Source organism: Peromyscus leucopus, chromosome 1, assembly GCF_004664715.2.
Source record: "Peromyscus leucopus breed LL Stock chromosome 1, UCI_PerLeu_2.1, whole genome shotgun sequence".
NCBI lineage: Eukaryota > Metazoa > Chordata > Mammalia > Rodentia > Cricetidae > Peromyscus > Peromyscus leucopus.
Window position 1 is genome coordinate 45,479,907 of NC_051063.1, and position 22,319 is coordinate 45,502,225.

At 42.0% G+C, this 22,319-nt stretch overlaps 1 protein-coding gene across 1 annotated transcript in view; it reads left to right on the forward strand.

Moving 5' to 3' along the window:
- The first annotated feature begins 236 nt into the window (after positions 1 to 236).
- Positions 237 to 22,319, forward strand: part of Lgi1 (leucine rich glioma inactivated 1) — a 42,999-nt gene continuing 20,916 nt past the window's right edge. The window contains exons 1-4 of the mRNA XM_028882909.1: positions 237 to 796; positions 1,230 to 1,301; positions 19,533 to 19,604; positions 19,701 to 19,772. Of these exons, the coding sequence (XP_028738742.1) occupies positions 582 to 796; positions 1,230 to 1,301; positions 19,533 to 19,604; positions 19,701 to 19,772 (431 nt within the window). The 5' untranslated portion in view covers positions 237 to 581. The remainder of the gene's footprint in view (positions 797 to 1,229; positions 1,302 to 19,532; positions 19,605 to 19,700; positions 19,773 to 22,319) is intronic.

A 22,319-nucleotide genomic window follows, 5' to 3' on the forward strand; every position in this document is an offset into this window, starting at 1 on the left:
CAGGTGGACTCTGCAAGGAATAGCCCGGCTCTAGCTGCAGACAGAGTTTCATTTAACTTCATTTTCCCAGCCAAAACTGGCCCCCAAGCTAGCTTTTCTTACTAGGTTGTTTGCTACATGAAAAGCAAATTCCCAGAGGTTCCCGAGATTGCCCACATCCTATGCTGAGATGACTGCTCCACCGCCCGCCCACCCACCCACTAATAAGACATAATGCCGTCCTATTTTTGGTAACAATTAAAGGGCCTCCTGGTGAAAGCAGAAAGCTGTTTATTTTCTGTTACATCACTTCGCTTGCCTTCGAAGACTGGTCTGTGCTCACTGTTTTCTGTGATGTGAGTCGGCTCTCTTCCTCCCGCAGTTGGCTCGCTCCCATCTCACAGCACCTCACAGGTCTCTTCCCCCGAGCAGTGCACTGCCTGAGCGAGGAACAGCTCACGAAGCAGCCTGAGGTCCCTGTTTTGAAAAAGCAGATACAGAGGCAGAGGAGGGTGGACTCCTGTGTGACCTGTTCAGAGCAAGACAATCAGCAGCTGAATTCCAGAAGCCCTGTTCATGTGTGGGGATATTTTCTCGACTACATGGAATCGGAAAGAAGCAGAAGAATGGGAAATGCCTGCATCCCCCTGAGAAGAATTGCCTGTTTCCTCTGCCTCTTTTCCGTGGTTTTGCTGACTGAGGGGAAGAAACCAGCGAAGCCAAAATGCCCTGCCGTGTGTACTTGTACCAAAGATAACGCTCTCTGTGAGAATGCCAGATCCATTCCACGCACCGTTCCTCCTGATGTTATCTCACTGTAAGGCCCGTAAGCATTTTGATATCTAATTTACAATTTAAAAAATTCCAGCTGGTGGATTTGGGGGTTTGTATGTATTCTGAGAGGGGCATGGAGCAAGAGAGAGAGAGAGGGAGGGAGGGAGAATCCCCCTGCATGCTTGGCCATTTGTCAGCACTAACATTTTGCTGTATTTGAAATTTGTGATTTCAGTAAGCTGCTACTGACCATGCTTAGGTAGCCCCGACCCTGGACATTATTCTGTGGTACCTGGAACAGCTCGTCTCTCTCTTGCTTCATCTGGGAAGGGACAGAATCATACTTTATAAGATAGTGTGGGAATAGCAACTGTTACGGTAAATCAGATTAACATGAGGTCTGTTCTCTGTGTGTGTGTGTCTCTTTGTGTGTGTGTCTGTTTGTTTTCGTGTGTGTGTGTTTTGTTTTCTTTCAGATCCTTTGTGAGATCTGGTTTTACTGAAATCTCAGAAGGGAGTTTTTTATTCACACCATCGCTGCAGCTCTTGTGAGAAATATTTATATCATGACTATTTTTAATATGGCATATATTTAGATAAGCCTTCTCGTAAAATAAGCTAAACATTATTTCTGTTGAATGTGACGATGTTTCTGAAAAGAGTGAAGATATTGGTAAGGTGGGAGGTAGATGGGATTGTTTGCAACTTCACACCCACAATGCAGGTTGATCCTTGCGTGGGTATATTCACTAACCTGGGGTGCTGTCCACTTTCATGGCTGTTTATGAAGTTGCTGGGAATGTCGCAATAAGAATACCAATTTTGATGATCTTACTTTCATTTTTAACTTGGGAACTTTGGTGATTTTGCGCTGGAGTTCTTGGATCTGTCAATGCAGAGCCCAGCATAACATATGCGCTCAAGATGTTGTCTCTTGGGGATCTGGGGCAGGCTGCTCCTCTGTATGATTTACCATGTGGGGAGAAAGAGAAGGGAAAAAAAAACACCCTTGGTTCTTTCTAGGTAATTCCTTAAAATACCAATTCTCAGGAGCCTGCTTTCTAATCTCATCTAATTTATAACTGGTCTCCTCACAGTGAGGGAATGATGATATTAATATACCAAATACTCCATGCTCTGTGTTTTGAGTTGGCCACAGGGGAACCACATATTCCACCCATGCCTGAAAATATTCAAAAATAGCATTGGACTAGGAAATCAGATCTCCTCATAGGCATAATGAAATATGTATAATTTGTTCTGATGTGAAATGTTTGGCAATGGGAATCTGGTTCTTAATGGGGTATCACATGAGGGTCAAGGGATCTTCCATGACGCAGAATCAATCTTGGGTTGGCAGGTAGACACTTCCAAGGCAGATACAATCAGCTGTCAATATACTGTATTTGAGGTATCTTAACTGTGTAATTAAGATCTGAGTTTTTATTTATTTGCTTTCTGGATTTATATGTGTTTCCTTGCTTAGCCATTTTGTTGAGATGATTTAGTGCATAGGCAAACAGTGTGAATTTGAAATTGGAGAATCCTGTGTTCCAATCTCATGCTACTAATCTCGCCCCGCCACTCACTGAACTTTGTCACACAGCCTTGTGCAGACTGAATGCCCCCTCCCCTCAGTTTTATTAGTGACAACATGGAAGTTATCAGACATATTTTGAAGTGCTGTCATCAGGTCATCAGAGAGAAATTTAAGTATATAAAACTTTTTTTTTTTTTTTTTTTTTTTTTTTTTTTTTTTAAGAAAGGGTCTCACGTAATTCATGCCGACTTTGACCTTACCATACAGTCCATCTGGCCTTCAGCTTGTGCTGTGCCTCCCTTTGCCTTCCACTGCTGGGATCAAAGGTGTGAACCACCACATGCAGCTTTAGATCAAGCTCAAGATGGGACACATTGGATGTGGCAGTCTTACATGTTTTATAAGTGCTGTAGCTTTAAATTTTTATATCAAGATAAAAATGGTAAAAGTTACTTAATATATTGTGTGGTCTACAGGAATTCCCCAAACTGGTTTGACCATTTCATTACATTTGTAAACTTGATTGGGTGTTTTGACATTATATAACAGGGTTTGTTAATGTCCTTCCCCTGGCTAATGCCTTTGAGTGATTGCCAGTTAAGTACAGAACTCCTAAGGGTTTATCTGTTTGATGAAAGAAAGTGTTAACATGTCAAAAAGAATTTTAAGACAGGTTTTTTTTAATAGAGAGTAGGGCAATGTCTATAAGTCTGTGCTGATCCTGAGAAAGTCATCAGCTCTGTTTATGCTGTTTATTGGTCATGTAAATAAATGACTTGTTTAAAATGCTTTTTAAATTTTTAAAAATTTATTGTTTTTATCACTTTTTTATTTATTTATTTTTAAATTTAATGTGCCAAGGAACCTACCTCTTTCTGGGATAGTCCAATAGATCAGTCCTTAAATCTCAAGCGTTTTCTCTCGGTCACCACAGTCTCTGTCAGGCTGACACTGGGTAGACATTAGCTGGACACTGAGAGCCTGGACTGCGTTCTACTTTGTTTTCATCGGGTGAACCCAGGCACACTGAGCACAGATGCTGGGCAGTGTCATGGAAATAGTTACTGGCTGCTGCAGGGTAATGTGATTTCACCTATTTAGAGTCACAGAGGAAAGCCAAGGGACTGGCTTTCAACAGCCCACACAGAGTGTGTGCTGGGCCCCTCTGTCCCATGCTCCGAGTTCCTATGGAACATTCCAGCCTTTATTTCTAAAAGCAGTTCAGGTTCCAGAAATAACAAAGGAGCTGGTAGTTCTGTCCTGTACGTCCTCAGTTACCTCATTTTAGCTGACCTCAGCCGGGTAGAGTTGGCCACACTGACCTTATGCAAAACCATCAAGGGTCAAAATTTGTCCATAGGCTCCAGGACCCTGTTTCTAAGGACTGTTTCCCATGCAGCCTGCTCATTGTCTCTCCAAGAAAGGGGCAAAAGGTATCACTTTCACTGAGTAAGGAATTAAATGGCTCTGGCATGCCATGATTACAGACAGAGGTGTCCGGTGGACAGGCTGCCCTGTGCCCTGAGAACCCTATCTGCTACCAACCTGCCATTGGAACAGGAAGACCAAAGGGCCACCAGCGTCATATGGGGTTGGCAATGAATTCTAGACCATGGATTTATAGATCCATGATATGTCTATGAAGAAAAAATTTAGAATCAATTCTGCTTGATGTTTGTGGAAGGCAATTGGTTTCTTTGTTGTTTGAGTAGAAAAAGAAATGTATGGTGCCAGGTAGGTGTGGTGGTGCACCCCTTAAATTCTAGTAGTACTTAAGAGGGCTGAAACGGAATCTAGAGTTTGAAACCATCCTGGATACACAGTGAGATGCTGTAAAAAAAAAAAGGGGGGGGGAGGGTCTATGATGGGGTGTTCCATTCCTAGCACCCACTATAATAATCCAATATTGTGCTCATGGTCCCAAATGCTTCTTCATACCTTCCATAAGATGAGAAATTCTTTTTAAAATGTCAGCCTCAGGTGCTTAGAGAAATAAATGGGGTACCCCCAAATTACATGTAGTATTTGGAGAGATAGGCTGGTAAGCTGTGACTGGCTGTGCTAGAGAACAAGAAAATAAAACCCACACTCTGCTAGAGAGGAGAGAAAAATTAAAATGATCCAATAAAAATTTATCAGATCAGTTGTACAAAACATTCTTTTTAAATATCCTTTCTGGGGAAAAGAAAGTTCCCAAGCAAATGTCATTTTCTTCATGTTTTTCACAGGGCCAATTTTGAAACATAACCAATGAGCGTGATTATGCATTCCCGGTTGCTCTCAGTGCTGGAGTGGTACTTTTAGTGAATGCAATTTGGAGAAATGTGTTTTCACACATCACAGCCCTGTTCCTTCCCAACTATAGACTGAAATCCCCAGTGATACAGCCTCATGATGGGAGACTCAGACTGAACAGAATAAAATGTGGCCACATTGCCATTTGTTTATGACATTTTAATGAATTAAGGCCCTTCAAGTCCTAAGACACTCCTATTTTATGGCAAGGAATTCCAGAAATACAAAACAACAACAACAACAAAAAAAAAAAAACTGTAAAAATTCGATAAGGCCAGAAAAAAAATATCCAATTTTTTTCCCCCAATGAGATTTGGTCTTGGATGAAACACACAATTTACCTTCATATGGAGAAAATAGCATTTCTATTTTTTAAAATTATTTAAAATTTTAACAAAATTGATGCACAGTTGACACATACATATATAGTCCATAAGAAATCAAAAACTGAAAACAAAGAGAAAAGCAAATGTCATGAACCAGAAAGAAGCCTGTTCTTACCAGGGTGCTTGTTTAGGATCTTCAGTGTTTGATTTGTACGGAGGCAAATATCCACAGGGGTTGTTGCCCTTTAACAGCACTGGGTTCTCTACTATAAGTGATAAGAGCGAATGTGGCAATGCCCAGTGAATACTCAAGCTAGACCAGTCAGCTTCAAGAGTGGGACGACACTTTCTTAGCTGGTTATAGGTAGGTGAGTATGTCTTGGTTTGTGTCCAGCAGATACCATGGAGGCAGCTTTGTCTATGAAGCCCCCACCCACACCCCCAAATTTCCCTTTCCCCCTAAAAATTCCTAAATTCCCCCTAAAAGTTCCGATTTCTTTAGCTTTTTGACTTTTTTTTTTTTTTTTTTTTTTTTTTTTTTTTTTTTTTTTTGAGAGAGAGTGTGTGTCTTATGTACTCCAGGCACTTTAACCTAGCAAGGATGACCTCCAATTTCTAATTATCCTGCCTCCACTTCTCAAGTGCTGGGATTAAAGGCACCTGCAACCACACCTGGTCACCCCCCCCCCCAGCCCAATTAGCTGATTTTCCTGTCTGTGCAAACTACTTTTGTAGGAGGAGTACTTTGGCTGAAAGCACGTTTTATTCCTCCAGTTATTCAGGCCAGAAGCCCGATGGTGGCCTGCCCCTCCTCCCTTGATGCCCACTTTCACCTGGGAAGTCCCCTTCCCAGCAAACTGAGCACCTGCCCTTCCTCTTCACCCAGGCCTTTTCCTGCCCAAGGGACTTCCAGGCTTCTGCAGCACTGCCCCGCCCCCAGCTTTCGTTAGAGGCCTCTCCATTAGTGTTACCTTCTCTGAAACAATAGCTCTCTTTGTGCCACCCAAGTGCTTGGAAGCTTTTAATGGTTCCCAGGAAAGGAGAAAATCAGAGTGCCGGAGCGGGTGTTAATAGCACTTGGCTCTTTCCTGCTGTCCTGGACTGTCAATCACAACTCGGATCCTAGCCTCTCCCTCCCCACAGACACCAGGGACAACCCTGTGAGGATGAGGCGTCTGGGTTTCAACCTGGTTTCTCATGTTCTGGATGCCTCTAGTACTGACTGAAGTTTGATAATTCTTTGTGCTTATGTCTGGTCCTTGACTGGCACACAGGGTCAGCAGTGAGCCATGCTTAGGGAAGAGCCTTGGGACTATAAAAGGCCAAACTGTGCTTCCTAGGTACCCGCCGATGCCAATCCCCATAGCCACAGACTTCTAGTAAAGCGTTTTGGTTTTGTACGTTGGTCATGTTTTCAGCCTTTCTAAAGTTTGATATACCCCAATTTCACGTAAATTAATGGGGTAGAGTACTGGAAAATGGTAGATCAGTGAAAAGTGGCCTAACAATCCCCTCCCACACGACAAACGCAGAGAGATACTCCAAGTTCTTCCAAAGAGATTGCCAGCACTTCCGAGGCAAAGCATCCGGCCTGTCTGAGGACCACTTCACCTTTAGCTTTCTCGTTTCCCACTTGGCTTCACCTTTGGCCTCCTGGGTTCTTAGTTTGACTGTAGGTGCCAATGTGTCTCTCTTTTGTGAAGGAAAAACAGTCCATTTACCCTGTCCAGAGGAACTCCCAAATGGAACCAACAGAGAAGCGTTATTAAGACGAGAAAATCATGAACACATGATTTCCTTGTTTATTTGTGCCTGCTTGGTTAGAAATCAGTGTTCATTGGGGACCAAGGGAGGGAAAAAAAATAAGTATGTATTGTGTACTCGTAAGCAGTAATGAGACTAGAGTGGCAGATTTCCACTGTACTAAATGAGTTCGGGGATTCTACTGGACAGCTGGTACCATGTTGGATTTTGTGAGGGACACAAAAGTGATGGGCATGCAAAGTCACCCTGATCATCTGTGATCAGAACGATGTTCAGCATTGGTGGTGACGGTGACGCCAGCTGGTGGTGATGATAACACGGGCAGCAGAATCGTGACATGGGCTTTCTGTAGGAGCTGTGCAGTCACCTATGCTTTCCTGGTGAGCTGGCAATGGGACAAGCATTGGTAGCTTTGTGTTCAGACACTCTTGAGTACCAGTCCCCTCTCTGGTGCTTACTAGTTGTTCAGTTTGGTAAACTGAACCAAACTTTGACACCTATGGGTATGAAATGGGTAATAGGCAATAGAACCTATTGCATTGGCTAGCAGTAAGGACTAAAACACATGAATGACACTGTTCTTTTAAGTCGGTGAAAACTGACTTTATGACAGTGGCTGATTTCTTTTCTTTTCTTTTTCTTTTTTTTTCTTTTCTTTTTTTGAACCTATGTTAGCATCACACTTCTATCTGATTGTATCATCTGAGCTTGTCTAGAACCCCAGCTTTAAGGTTCTATAGTTCTATGCATAGGTCTCTCTAAGGACCTGCTAAGAAATCTTGCCTTCAATTTTTTTCATAGGAAATATACATTATTTGCCTATAAAAAAAAGTCTAACCCTCTCACTTCTTCATCGTGCATAATAAACAGAACCACAGTTTGTAAAAACATGTTTGATTTTGCTTAAAATAATGAACCTGAGTCAGTCTTCAGATGAGTGGCCCTATGGTAGGATGCAAACAGGTCTAAACTAAGATTTAGGACATAGGAGTCTAAAATCCAGTTTGGCTATAAATAGACTGTGTAACATCGGGTAGGACACAAAACGTTGCCGGGCCTCAGCTTTTATAAGCATAAAACACCAAAGGAAGAGTAAGTTGTGGCTTTAAAACCCAAATGCTAGTTGGAGCAGTGAGATAAATAAAGAAAGCAGTTGGGTATGAGACAACAGAAAGTAGTAGTGACAGGCAACCCGGAGAAGATATGACTTACTTAAAAGTGATATCCTTGTCTCTCGCTGATTATTGCTAATGGCAATGTGGCACACAAGCATGCGGCCATTATCCTCCTCACTCAAGAGAAAAACAGAGACCTGGAAGCAGACTTTAAACAGGATAAAGACAAAAGGAAGCATGAGTTGGCATTTGGGGACCTTCACACTAATACTTAAGGCTTCATTTAATCTTCAAAGTCTATTCAATTCTGTGGGGCTGAAGAGATGGCTCAGTGGTTAAGAGAACTTGCTCATGCAGGAGACCCAGGCTTAGTTACCAGCACCCATATGCACCCATATGCTAACCATATGGTTGTTCACAACCACCTATAACTCCAGTTCCAAGGGATCTAACACCTTCTTCTGACCTCTGTGGACAATGTGCACACATTGTGGACCTACATACACACACACACACACACACACACACACACACACACACACACACAGAATAAATACATCTAATAAAAATAAAAATTCAAAAATGTATTTTAAAAAATCTGTTATATTCTAATCTACAAACACTTTACAATAACATAGAAAACCATTTTGCAAAAGAAATAGATAAAAATTATGTCAATTCTCACAAACCAGCAAATTAGATTGGCAATTAAAAGAACCCATGATATAGAATTGGCTTTATAGTTGTTGTTAAAAATACTAATGTATTGATTTCATGACACCCTGGGTTGAGTCCCCAGTATCTCTACCAAAAACAAACCAAAACAAACAATATAGCTCCCAATCCCCTCAATAGTGAAATGGGGCCTGACTGACCTTCTGTATATATGGTGGCTGAAAAGAACTAGTATTTTAGTATCACTCTCATAGGTTTAAGATCAAAAAGGAATTGTTGGATCCACTTACATAGCAAGCTGGTGGGTGTTTGCCTATGTAAAGTGCAATTAAAAAGCAATGAACTGAGGCTGTGGAGATGGCTCAGTCTATAAATTGCTTGTCACTCAAGCATGAAGCCCTGAGTTCAAGGTCCAGTGCCTGGTAAAAGTTCCAGGCATGGTGGCTCATACCTGTGTTGTAAAGGAAGAGATGTGGGGGTGGGGATCCTTGGAGTTTGCTGGCCAGCTAATCTTTTTGAATTAGTGAGTCCCAGACTCAGTGTGAAACTCTGTCTCAAAAAGCAAAGGAGGGAAGCATAGAGGAAGACATCTTATATCAACCTCTGGCCTGTACAGGCATGCGCGCACACACTCATGGACACACATACTCACGGACACACACATACACTCATGGACACACACATACATACACTCATGGATACATACAGACACACACTCATGCACACACACATACATACACTTATGTACACACACATGCATTCACACACACATATACACACGTACACACACATACACACTTATGCGCACACACATACACACACACTTTTTGGGGAAAAAAATCAAATGAACCTCTAAAACATAGAAGCTAAAATGTGTAAGTACAAATAAGTCAAAGAATTCCTCATGAAGAGCCATGGATTCATCCCATGCTTCCACAGCTAAGTATCTCTGTTCTTCTTTAAGACGCCTCACTGAAGGTTTACAAGCCACAGAATGAAACCAGTCAAGTTTTGGCTAGAGGCATTGGTTACTTTCACGTTGCCTGGTGCTGCTCACTCTCTATATTTCAACTTTTATCTCATCATCATGGCCTTCCAAAGTGCCGAGAATTCTCTCCAGAGGAAGTACTGGGTCCAGAGGAAGTACTGAGTCCAGAGGAAGTGCTGAGTCCAAGTAGCCCCCTCACTGCTGAATCCTAAGAAGCCGCAGAGGTGGAGTTGGAACCTTCGCTCTTACTGTTAACCACTTCTGTTTACTTCTGACACGAATAATCTCGGGCGAATTTGACTTTGCAGAGTTTTGTTCCCCAAATCAAGTCCCTCTCAAAGGGTCAGCCTTTGCCATTAACAAGGTTATTCAGGGGAAAAGTGCCCGGATTCCTAGGGACAATGACTGAAAAGGAGTTCCAAGCGCTCTCTGAAAGGGGCGGCATCGCTGGCAGGGACTTCCTAGTCTCCCTAGGTTTCGGCCCTCATTTGTATGTGTAAACGCGGGCCTCCCTGATTGAAAGCAGAGACAGATAGGTTGACAGAAAAAGAAATAAACTAGTGAAAGAAAAGGGCCTTCTTTCCTTCAGAGTTCCATCATGGAGCAGTGTTCTCTAAACCTGTGTCCAGGGGAACAGTCATTCTGCAGAATACAGCCGGGGGGCGCAAATGAGGACACCGCATGCTCCACCCCTGATTGGCTGCTCACAGCGCACCTTGGTGTAGAAAAGGCTCTGTGGTTAAAGCTGCTCTACTCTTCTCAATCTCCCCTGGAACACGGCTTCTACGGGACATCTTTTGGAATGTCCACACACAAAACTCAGCCATCAGCTGACTTACTTATACCCCACTTTGTTCTAAAGAGACCTGGCGGCAAAACATGGACAGCTCACGTCTACTACGCTAACGGAGAAATGAAGCCGTCCACTCCAGAAGGGGATGACTCAAAATAGTTTTGTTAGAGTCGTGCCTCACCACCAGGCTATCCACCTGGTCAAGCAGCTTGGCATATGTCTGTCTTTTCCTTAGGGACCTCCAAGTAGCTGGTCCTTTCCCAGGAAGTAGATAATGATTCACAGCTCAGTCGTCAAGTGAAAGGCACCAGAGCTTGGATGTGCTCTCACTGTCTTTTTATTTTATTTTTTTAAACTGAAGTGAGTTTTCTCATTATCATTTATTTTGTGGCTGAACCAGCGCTGCCCTGGACACAGTTCCATGAGAATACTCAGTTTGTATAGATTTCAGTGATTGACAGGTCCTGCTAACCAATTAGATTGGGAACCTGCATGTTTAATAGAGACTTGAAGAGTCTTTATTTAAGGGAAGAAAGGACTTGCAGAGCTAAAAACCCTGATTAATTTCTTCAACCCACTCTTCTAAACTTAGCTACCATTTCTTCTGCCTGTGACCTCTCAGTACCTGGAAGGTCTTGGGTCAGAACGCAAGGGAATACAGCCTGGGAAATATTGGTCAACTGTTCTGGTTTGTGGCTACTGGGCAGAGCTGGTGGGACCAAGGTGAGGAAGCTTGCTGCGCTCATGGACATTAACTAGTCGCAGTGGGACCATCATGCAGGAGTCCAGAATTGACCTAGACCACTCACAAGCTTCAAATTATTTTACCCCCTTTCGCCTCAGTTTTCTTTACATTTTAAGTGGAGACTATAAAACCCACATTGCAGCATGCATTTGAGGATAAAAGAGAGGTCAAGCTGCTGAAGACGAGGCCTGGCACAGATCCGGCTGTAGATAAAATTTAAGTCACTCCTTGGTGTTCCTGGAGAGACAGATGATGATGTCATCTGAGCACACAGAGAGGGAGCCATTGGCTAGCTGTGCCAGTTTCTAGAAAGAGAGCATGTTGATTATCCTGAGGGGAGAGTTAATGAACTATATCACAAAGGGTGGGCCCGTGCCCAGAGAACTCTAACAGATTTGTAATCTATATTCTACTCCTGGCCCACCAGTGGGGGAAAAAAAATAAGACACCTTGGTCACACTGCCTAACTAAGCTCTGCCAGCCTCAGTTTCTTCACCTGTATAAAGTGGAATTAGATTTCATGTCTCTAGAGCGCGCGTGCGCGCGCACACACACACACACACACACACAACAAAAAAAAAAAAAAACAACACACACAACAACACACATACACACACACACACACACACACACACACACACACACACACACACACATACACACACATCACACACACACATCACACCACACCATCAACACACACACATACACAACACACACATACACACACCACACACACACACACACACGCACACACACCCTTGGTTATGTGAAGCCAAATTAAGGTTCTTTGCAACCAATCCTTACTGGAAAGGTGGCAGACTAAGGGATCAGCTGAATTACATTGAAAATCTTTTTCAAGGAGGAGAGTCAAAAATAACTGTCAAATAATGTGCTCTTCAGCATTGCCTCCCACGCCAGTGCTTCTCTGTCTTAAGAGCATATTTTAAAATATTCAAATGTGAATTATTCACATGGCACATGCACTCAGAACATGGGTGCTTAGCTGACGTGAATCACCAGCCTACTGTTAATTATTCTTCAGCCAGTCCTAGTCTTTTGGATAATGAACATTGCCAACAACCAGAGAGTCTGGATTGGTTAAGCAAGGCTCCAAACACTTCGACAAGTCCCTCCAGCGGTGCTGCCACAGCCCCCAACAGCTGTAATGTATGCCGTTTGCTCCCCTTGACGTGTACATAGTACACAGACGCCTAGACGCACGGGAACCTGGATATGTACTGCGTGTTTTCACACACTGCCCATGGATGCCTGGTAGCCGGGACCATACGCATTAGTCTCATCTGGCAGGGATGACTTCCCTGAAACTGAGTTCCTCCCATCTCTGTTTTCTTTGTGTGGATGCTCCCTGGCAGAAGCACCGGAGACATGCTCATCTACATTCTCTCACAGGATTCTGTAGGCTCATCCGGGGAATCCTTTTGTTATTATAATCCCCATTTTAACAGAGAGCGAACACATTCACCTACTTAATGTGTTAACATACAGTAGTAAGTGGCAGATACACGCTTTGAAGCCCGATTCTGTATTCCATATCCCATCGGTGCTGTCTCCAGGTGACAACCAGCTGCCACTGCTGGCCCTTTTCTTCATCCTTTATAGGAGAAGGGTTGTGAGGAAAAAGAATTTTCTCAACCATCCCTCCTCTGGTGCCAGGAGAACCTGCTCTAGATGAAAGAATGAAGGCGGGCCCTTAATGGGCCACTGGCAATTCTGATAGCAGTCAAGACGTTCAGGTGGTACAGAGGGGCTGAGTGAATATCATTAGGGTCAGGGGGCCTGGGACAGGGCCAAGTGAGCAGCCTGACTTGGGACAATAAGATTTTCTCAGCAGGCATTGGTCTCCCCTGTATTTTGCCATCTGCAGACAGACCTCCATCCCAGCTTATATGCCTACAATGCCACAAACCTAGACTCGTAATTCTTTAGCATGAAAAGTGGCCTCTGAAGCTATCTCATCCAGCCCCTTCCTTTAATAAGACAGAGAACTGGCATGCATTAGGATACACAGAGGATTTATGGACAAATGGGAATCAGGACGTAAGCTTTCTGGTCTTTCTGTGGTGTTCCCTTCTTGGCCTTTGGAAGAAGAAACCAGGGCAAGAAACCATTTCTGGACTCTGTGTGCCTGTCCTGTCCTCTCTCTGAATGGACCTTTGTCTCTGGCTTCTCAGCTGCACCTAGGGCAGCCTTCGCCTTGAATGCCTATAACCAGACCTTTCTTCTTAGACTCTCTGTCACCTGACTCACTTCCCGGCTGCTGACCACAGGTTCTGTTGAACCTAAATTCCCTGGTAACCATGTTACCTACTCTTCTCCTTTTGGAAAGCTGATCTTAGCTTTCATCCAACCAAAACCCCTGCCCCCAACAACCTTATGGCCATAGCACTAAAGTGTTTTGTTAATGAAGAGCTGTGCCTTATCCCTATAGGCAACCACACATAGACAAGCAGAAGAAAAGACTACAGTGTGGGGTCAGTACTTAATAATCAAGTCATATCCTCTGGCCACAGTGTGTATTGTCAATAAATTTATGAAGATTTCTTTTTAAAACAGGCAGTTTCAAAAATATTATTCTAAACTGGGCATGGTGGTACATACCTTTAATCATAATATTTTCAGGATGCAGGGGCAGATGGATCTTTGTGAGTTCCAGGCCAGCCAGGGTTATATAGTGAGACCTTGTCTAGAAAGAAAGAAAGAAAGAAGAGAAAGAGAAGAAGGAAGGAGAGAAGAAGGAAGAGAAGGAGAAGAGAGGAAAGGAAAGGAAGGAAGGAAGGAAGGAAGGAAGGAAGGAAGGAAGGAAGGGGAAGAAAGAAAGAAAATATTATTCTAAATAATGGTTAAATAAAACATGTAATTTAAAGCCTATTACAAATCAAAATTTGCTTGATATTTTACACAGTGGTGAAACCATACTTCTATATGTTTTCATCTTTATACAAAAAGAATAAAAATAAAATTGAGTATTAAACTCAATAAATACCAGAAGGAAATTAGGACAAAATAAATAATAATGAAAAAATGAAAACAGTTTTTAAATTAAGAAGTAGTGGGTACAATAAATATTGGAAGGAAAAAAACTAGTAAAATGGTGGCCATTTGGAAAGAATAACACTTACAAGGTAGAGATCCTTTAATTATTAACAAAAAGCAGAATAATGCTTAGGAAAGAACCAAGGAAGTGACCTACTTTACATTATACATGGGTCTAAGTCCCAAGTGGATTAAGAAGTCATGATTTCACAGGAAAAAAGTGATAAATTAAATGTTAGTGGAGGGATGATGGAATGGGCCTTTTTGTACTCCAGAATTGGACATGTGATTTGCAAAGCTTGCATAAAAGCTAGGGACTTAAAAAACATCCTTAATCCACCAGAAATCTGCTCTAAGTCCATCCTAGGGAAACAGAGACAGGGAAGGTGTTTGCATGCATAGGGGGTTGTGGTAGATAGTTAAAAACTGGAACTCTCATTAGACGCCTACATTACAGCATGCCACGATACAAAACTCAGCTATCCATTAAACTATATCACTAAAATATCATCATGAAAAAATGTTCATGATAAAATAAAATGGAGAGCACACAAATCAAGTTGGGGTGTGATGCACACCTGTAATCCTAGCACTTGGGAGGCTAGGATACAAGGATCACAAGTTCAAAGCCAGCTTGGACTACAAAGTATATTCTAAGCCAGTGTTAACTGTAAGGTGAGATCTCCCAACCCACCCCCAAATTCCAAAACAGAAAAGAAAAAGAAAAAAGAAAAACAGAGCAATACACAGCTTTTGTCAACTTGATAAACATACATGTGCAGATATCACATCTGTGATAGGTGTTATGTGTATGCATATCAGTACTGGGTAGTCTAGTAGTGCTCTCTACTTTTTAAGTTTTTCTCTATTTTCCTGAACTTTTATGAGACATGTATATCATGTGCAAATTGTATTCAAATTTTTAAAATGCTCTACTTTAAAAAAAAAAACAACATAGATTGATATGATAACCTCTTTTTTTTTTTCTGATTTTTTGAGACAGGGTTTCTCTGTGTAGCTTTGCACCTTTCCTGGAACTCACTCTGTAAATCCAGGCTGGCCTCAAACTCACAGAGATCCGTCTGCCTCTGCCTCCTGAGTGCTGGGATTAAAGGCGTGCGCCACCACTGCCTGGCTGATATGATAACCTCTTGATGTGATTTTTGAGATTACTTATATTGATCATTTAATTCCTTCCAAAAAGAGAGTATCACTTAATCATATCTTGTAAGGCTATGTGAGCTGAGCTGTGTGTCGGCTGTTCACCAGAATCCTGTTGTTTTGTTGTTATAGCATCTGGACCCCACACTGAGAAGCCACCCAGTATGAGGAAGAGGTGCAGGACTAAGGGGTCTTAGGCCTCAAGATTTTTAACAAAGCCTTGGGTAGCTCTCTGGACCTCCCTTTCCTCCTGTTAAACAGAGAGCAACACTGGATCTACCACTTTCCCATGGTTGTTCCGAAGCCCATATGAGATGCTCCCGGCAGGAGGAGCAAATGTAGAGTGGTAGGAAGGCAATAACCACCAGTTTAAATGAGCTGGTGCCTGCCTGGAACCATAGTGGAGCCATGCAATCTTTCTAAGTCTTCCTCCTGGGAAGGAAACACACTTCCCTGGCTTCAAATAATTAATAAATAAATAAATAAATAAATAAATAAATAAATAAATAAGTAAATAAGTAAGTAAGTAAATAAATAAATAAATAAATAAAATAAATCATCCCCACCATTCCCACAGCCTGCTTCATGACGTATTAAAAAAATGCTTATCCCTTAGAGGGAGTTAGAGAGGTCAAGGCACATCCCTGATCTACCCCCATGCCTAGTCTCTTCCTTCCCCAGAAAGAGAGGAAGTGGCAGAGGCTTCAGAGGTCTTACGGGACTGCGACAGAGGCAAACCATATGTGACCTCTATGAACTGGGATATCTCCTGGCAAGTCTGTTAGCCCAGCCCTCTGATCTCTGCTCAGGGTAACAAGGCCATTCAGACTGTACATTGGTCCCCACAAACACCTCCAGGACGTGGCTCTTGTGATGACGGTTGTCCTATCTGATTCATATTATTGCATACTCTCATTATGTGTATTTTGGGGACAGGGAAACCATAGCCCTTCAATGCCCCACAACAATGTTACAAAGATCAGAGGATTCTTGGTCACCACAAGTGCATGGGGTATCACAACTGACCCAGAAGCTTCTCTCTATGCACCCTAGCTGCAGGCACCACTCAGGCAGCTTTAAAATAGCTTGGGCCACACTCCAAGTGTAGAATTTAACCAGAATCCTTGAGAGTGGGAATGAGTTGTCGGTATTTTTAAGCTCCTTGGGTGATTCCAAGTGCATCCAAGATTGAAAAGCACTGTTTGGATCCGACACGGATCCAGGCATCTTCCCACACGGCCTCTATCACTCTTCCCTTTGTGAGGGCTCCATATGTGGTCAGTTCATATGTGGTCCTTGCACACACGTCAATTATCATTGATCCAAGAGCTTTAGTTCCTCTGCAGACCGGCTGTTCCAGCTTCCAAGTCCACAAACTGAAGAAGAGTATCATTGTCTTAGCCAATACCTTTCTGAGCCAGGCCGTTTGGATCATGGAATGCTACCCAATCTAGGAACTGGCTACTTCTGAGGGAAAAACTATGTCTTTCTTGTCCTAATAATCCATGGAAAGGGCCAGAGGTTATGTAAAACAAAACACAACCATTCTGCTTAGCCTCAGAACTGTTGTGTATGAACATGGGCTAGGGTGTGTATTATTTCCCTTAATAGAGACAGTAGAATACTTGATTTATATGATTTAATAACAAATCATAATATTGAAATAAAATTATTTCTTCCTTTACTTTTTATTTTGGTTTTTCAAGACAGGGTTTCTCTGTGTAGCCCTGGCTGTCCTGGATCTCACTCTGTAGACCAGGCTGGCCTTGAATTCACTGAGATCCGCCTGCCTCTGCTTCTCAAGTGCTGGGATCAAAGGTGTATGCCACCACTGCCTGATAGAATAAAATATATTTCTAAGACTCTATAAAAATTAAGGATTTAAGTTTTATTTTCCTCATAGAATGTGATCTATTCATGAGTCTTTTCAAGTTTATATTGAATAATAAAATGAATAAGCCACTCAAGTATATTTTGAATATATGTATAATTTTATAATCTCATGTTCATAGAAACTACTATTGAATTTAGAATTAAAAGGTCATGATATTTATTATTATCTCAGTTGGAGGAATTTTTTTTAGCTTTTATAAGAAAAATTTAAATTGAAGTATAATTATACATAGAGAAATAGTCACCATCACAAGTATACTACTTCTCAATGGCTTTGTGTTTGTTTTTTTACAAACAAGCGCCCTGTGTCCAGCACCCAAGTTAAGAAGCCAAGTATTATTTTCACCCTAGAGGCAGCCTTTGTGCCCACTTTCAGTTAGAACGTCCCTCCAAGAACAACCACTGCACTGACGTCTACCTGCATAGATTTGTTCTTTCTATGTTAACCACATAGCATGTGCTTTACCGTGTTCTGACTTCTTTCCTTAGGATATTTTGCTTGTAGTTATAGTTTTAGCCAGTGGTTTTAATCTTTGAAATTTAGTTCCCCAAACATTTTTTTTTTCAAAACCAGGAAACGGGATAGAGTTGGGGGCACAAAAACAAATAAAGGCAAGACCTTGCTCTAAAATTGCATCCAATATTGTAATCTAGCAATGTGCTGAACAGAGAAAGCCTCTTTGTTCAACAAATATTTGGTCAGTATTCCTAGTAAAACAGTTACTATAACAAGTACTAAGGTAAGTACTGAACAAGCCAACAGAAATTCTAGAAGAAATCCTATCTTTCATTTCTGTGACCTGCCTAGGGATGCCCACTGATAACTGTTTCTCAGTCCGCCTTGCTTCTGATTTGACATAAAGGGTGGCAGCGATAAAGGCTATTTCTTCTGGCAATTTGGAGTGTGGGATGATGAAGCCCCTGGTGGAGCGCAGGGCAGTTTGCAAACTGTTGAGGCCGAGAGGCACTCCCCTGCATCCGTTCTGCTGTATTTTCCCTCTCTTCAGCCCCGCTGCTGCCCTTAAGGACAGAAACAAAGCCCCAGAGCCTGCTCCAGCCTTTGGGCGTCAGCTTACCGAGGAGCAAGGCTGAGCTTCGGGTTGCTTTCCAAAACCATAAAACGAGAGGAGACAATTACCAGAGTCGTGATGGGAGTCATGAACCTTGGACTTCATTTTAATAAGTACAGGCTGTAATATGCATCTGATTAGTTGCTCTTGGCTTTTCAGAGTCTAGTGAATTACTTGAGTAAAAGCCATGACGCCAGAGGGAGGAGGGATTAGCAGTGAACTCAACACCATTCCAGGATTGATAGTTTGGGGAAAAAAACAGAAGACGTCACTTCGATTCACTTGGCTGCTTCGTCCTCCACCTCTATTTTTTTTTTTTTTTTAATCAAAGTCTCGTCTCTAAAAATAGAGCTGACCATAAAATTCACACCTGTGTTCCCATCCCTCAGCTTCAAAACTTATCAGTTCCTACTCAGTCCATGTCTAACCCTCCCCTGATTACTCATTTCAAAATACTTCAGAAAGTAAAATCTCCTGGTTTAATCTCCTCGGTTAGCGGGCTCAGAGGGGAGTCGCTTGACAAACTACTGGCAATTACATTTAACCTACACTCTCAAAGTAAAAACATCACAAGGTTTACTAACAGAATTATTACACGGTTATTAAATCGTCTGGCACACAATCCAGTTATTTAGCCTAAAAATACCTGTTTTTAGGTTTTCAATTAGAAAACTGGCAACCTCTCCAAAGAGTTCAACAGGGTGTGGTGACAGATTTGTTGACGTCCTTTGACCTCAGTGATTTTTCAAGCCAGATCCCTGTGGATTTTGAAAATGCCAATAAATTTGTTCAAGTAAAAGTGTTCCTTTTAATTATTTAGTAATAAAATGGCCTCCAATGCCTCCTAAGTGTCATCATTTCCCATCTTCAGCCCGTCCTGTTTTCAAAGAAGGTTAGCTGGTGTTCATGACCACTGTCCACACATTAGACATGCCTCAAGCGATCGCAGCACAATGGGGCTACATATTCCCCTACAATTCCCAGTATCAAACTCCCAATGCCCCATTATTTTGCCTTGTCAAAATATCCCAGAAGTTTCCAGAGCATGTTTTCACATGAAAACGATCACTAGTGTCTTCATCGTAGTAAAAAAAAACAAGCTTGTTTCTCCAAATGCTTCCTAGGATGTATGACCCCTATGACCTGAAGAGAGGGGCTGCAGGCACCCCTTCAGCGAGCGTTTCAGGAGGAGACAGCCAGGAGTGAGAAAAGCTGCCAAGGTTTTCTGTAGAAGCAACACTATGGAAAGCAGACATTTATCCGTGTCAACCTTCACCCGTTTCTCTGAGAGATGAGAGCGGCAAAGATCAGCAGGCTGACCCTTTAACTGTTCTCATTGTGTACTCTCTCTGGGCAGGTTATTCACATCGAACTCCTTTGATGTGATCAGTGATGATGCTTTTATTGGTCTTCCACATCTAGAATATTTGTAAGTAAGACAACTCCCCCGCCCCCACACTAATTCAGGACAGGGACTCCTCAGTTACGATGGCTGTCTGATCAAAACCGTTGTCACCTCTTGCAGATTCATAGAAAACAACAATATCAAGTCCATTTCAAGACATACTTTCCGGGGACTCAAGTCTTTAATTCACCTGTGAGTATAGATGTTGCTATTATTTTTCAAGCTTTGTTTGTTTGGCTGATTTGGGTTTATTTGCGTTTCTGCAGTCCTGGGATCAAACATGAGAGGCCTTGTACATTCTAGGTGAGCACGCTACCACTGAGCTACATATCCTAGTCTTTGTTTTTGAGTTCATGAATTCAGTTTGGTACCTAAGATTAAGGTACCCATTTTATGAGAGCCCATGAAAATTTAAGAACTCAAATTCTTTCTCTCCATGCACATTTGCCATCCTCTCTGTCATATGTCACCATGTACTCAGGAAATTGATGATGGTTACTATTCTTAGCCCAGATGGAGCATAATTAGAAAAGCACTCTAATGTAGGGAAATAAGAAGACTGAAATAACTTTCATTATCTACATCTTTGGAGAACTATCAGTTGACTTTAGCCTTTAATTTGGTATTTGCTGCTTTTTTCTCACTGTATAAGTCCTGACTTAATATGTGTTTAAACCAGATGTAGCCATAGGTAGTGTCTATATAGTGCTGTCTATTTTATAACCCAAGATACTTAATTATTCCAAGGGTGATTAAAGATACAGCAGTCATTCTAAACAAGAGACAACTTTTGTCTCCCAGGAAACATTAGAAATATGAGCTATTCTTCCTTGTCACAACATGGATGTAACCAGCACCTAGCGGGTAGAGGGAAGGGCTGTTCCTTATTAATCTGTAATGTAAAGAGCAAGTCTTCAGCTGGCAGTGAGCCAGTCTGGAATGGCATAGTGTGGAAGGGAAAACCCTCAACCACACAAACCACTTAAATTTCTTCTTCTAGCCTCTTCCACCTCTTAAGAGGGCAGGGAAAGAGTTTTAAGGAAAATACACATTAGAGATATAACATTTACCCACGTTAGAGATGAAGAAATTGAACCTGGGGCCTTATACATTTGAAACTGAGTTGCATCCCTGAACTCCATTTTTTTTATTCACTTATATTTTTTCATTTTTGTTATTTCTAGACAGGCTTTCTTTGTGTAGCCTTGGCTGTTCTGGAACTAGTTCTGTAGAACAGGCTAGCCTTGAACTCACAGAGATCCACCTGTCTCTACCTCCCAAGTGCTAGAATCAAAGGTGTGTACCACCACTTCCCAACTTTATTATTTATTTGAGACAGCATCTTACTAAGTTGCCCAGGTTGGCCTTGAACTTGTTCTATAGTCTAGACATGCCTTGAATTTATCATCTTCTTGCCTCAAATACCTGAGTAGCTGGGATTACAGGCCTGCAGCACCAGGCCCAGATCAGAAACAGAATCTTGCGCAGGAGACATGATTATTGAACTGATTCCTTACATAATAAGAAAAACGCCCACTCAGTAGCTGAATTGGACGGGCCACTCAATCATTCAATAGTGATTTCTTACATACCTAAAATGAGCCTCATCTGTGCTGATGATGTAAGAAATCTATGTGTTATATTCATTCTGTCAATCCTGAGCTAATCTCATAGTTAGTTCCTCAGCCCAGCTCTGTTCTAAACCCTGATGAAGCAGAGTAACACTTGTCCTGTGAACCTACTTTCTAGTGTGTCCCATGTGTTCATCCTGCTTATGCCTACCAGGTCCCATTGTCTCTTGCTGTTTGGATTGTAACAAGAAGAAGCTGAGAGCCAAATGTATTTTATGAAATCCAATCCTGTTCTTTCAAGACTTGTCTAGGGTCATTATAATGCAAACACTATTTGCAATTCCCTTCCTGTCAGTGATATAATATGACATGAAGATGGCTGTGGAACAGAATTAATATTATATAATTTTTATCATAGAGTCTAGTTCTGCAGAATGTTTATTCAGACAAAATAAAAAAAAGTAATAAACACACAAAAGGTGAAATGGATATTCCCTACCTTATGTAATGGTGGTTTGAATGAGACTAGCCCCCATTAGGCTTATACATTTGAATACCTGGTCTTTAGTTGGTGGAACTGTTTGGAAAGGCTTAGGAGGTGTGGCTTTGTTGGAGGAGGTGTGTCACTGGGGGCAGGCATTTATCAAACAGATGGATCTATTGTATCTTTACCTAATCCATGATACTGTTATTATTTTGATCTATGAAGTGGCAACAACAAGTGGGCCATGCTAAGTCATTGCTAGAGTGCAGTTTAAGCTTTACAAGGAGTAAGACCCGTGAAGATGGGTGAGATTCATCCCAGCTTGAAGAAGCCCCTCCTGGAACAGGAAGAGGAACTGGATAAACAAATATTTTCTCACTCCATGTCATTGTGTTCAGGTTTTACGCTTGTTTCTAAATTATGCTTTTCTTGAAGGTGTATTTCCTGCTTCCCTCTTCCCTTTGAGGCTGGAGCAGGCAGCCTTTGCAATCCAAATGTCTTTGCCTGCTCAACACGTCTAGTTCATTTTCCACTATTTACTGCTTATCAAGAAGCCTGGCATTTCTTTGTGCCATTAGTTTCTTTTTTTTTAAGGTTTTAGGCTTCAAAGAGCGCTTTCTCCACCTTTGACCAGGTCTTTCCAATTGAAAGGCAAGCATTTAAGCAGCCAGGAATTGTCAGCAA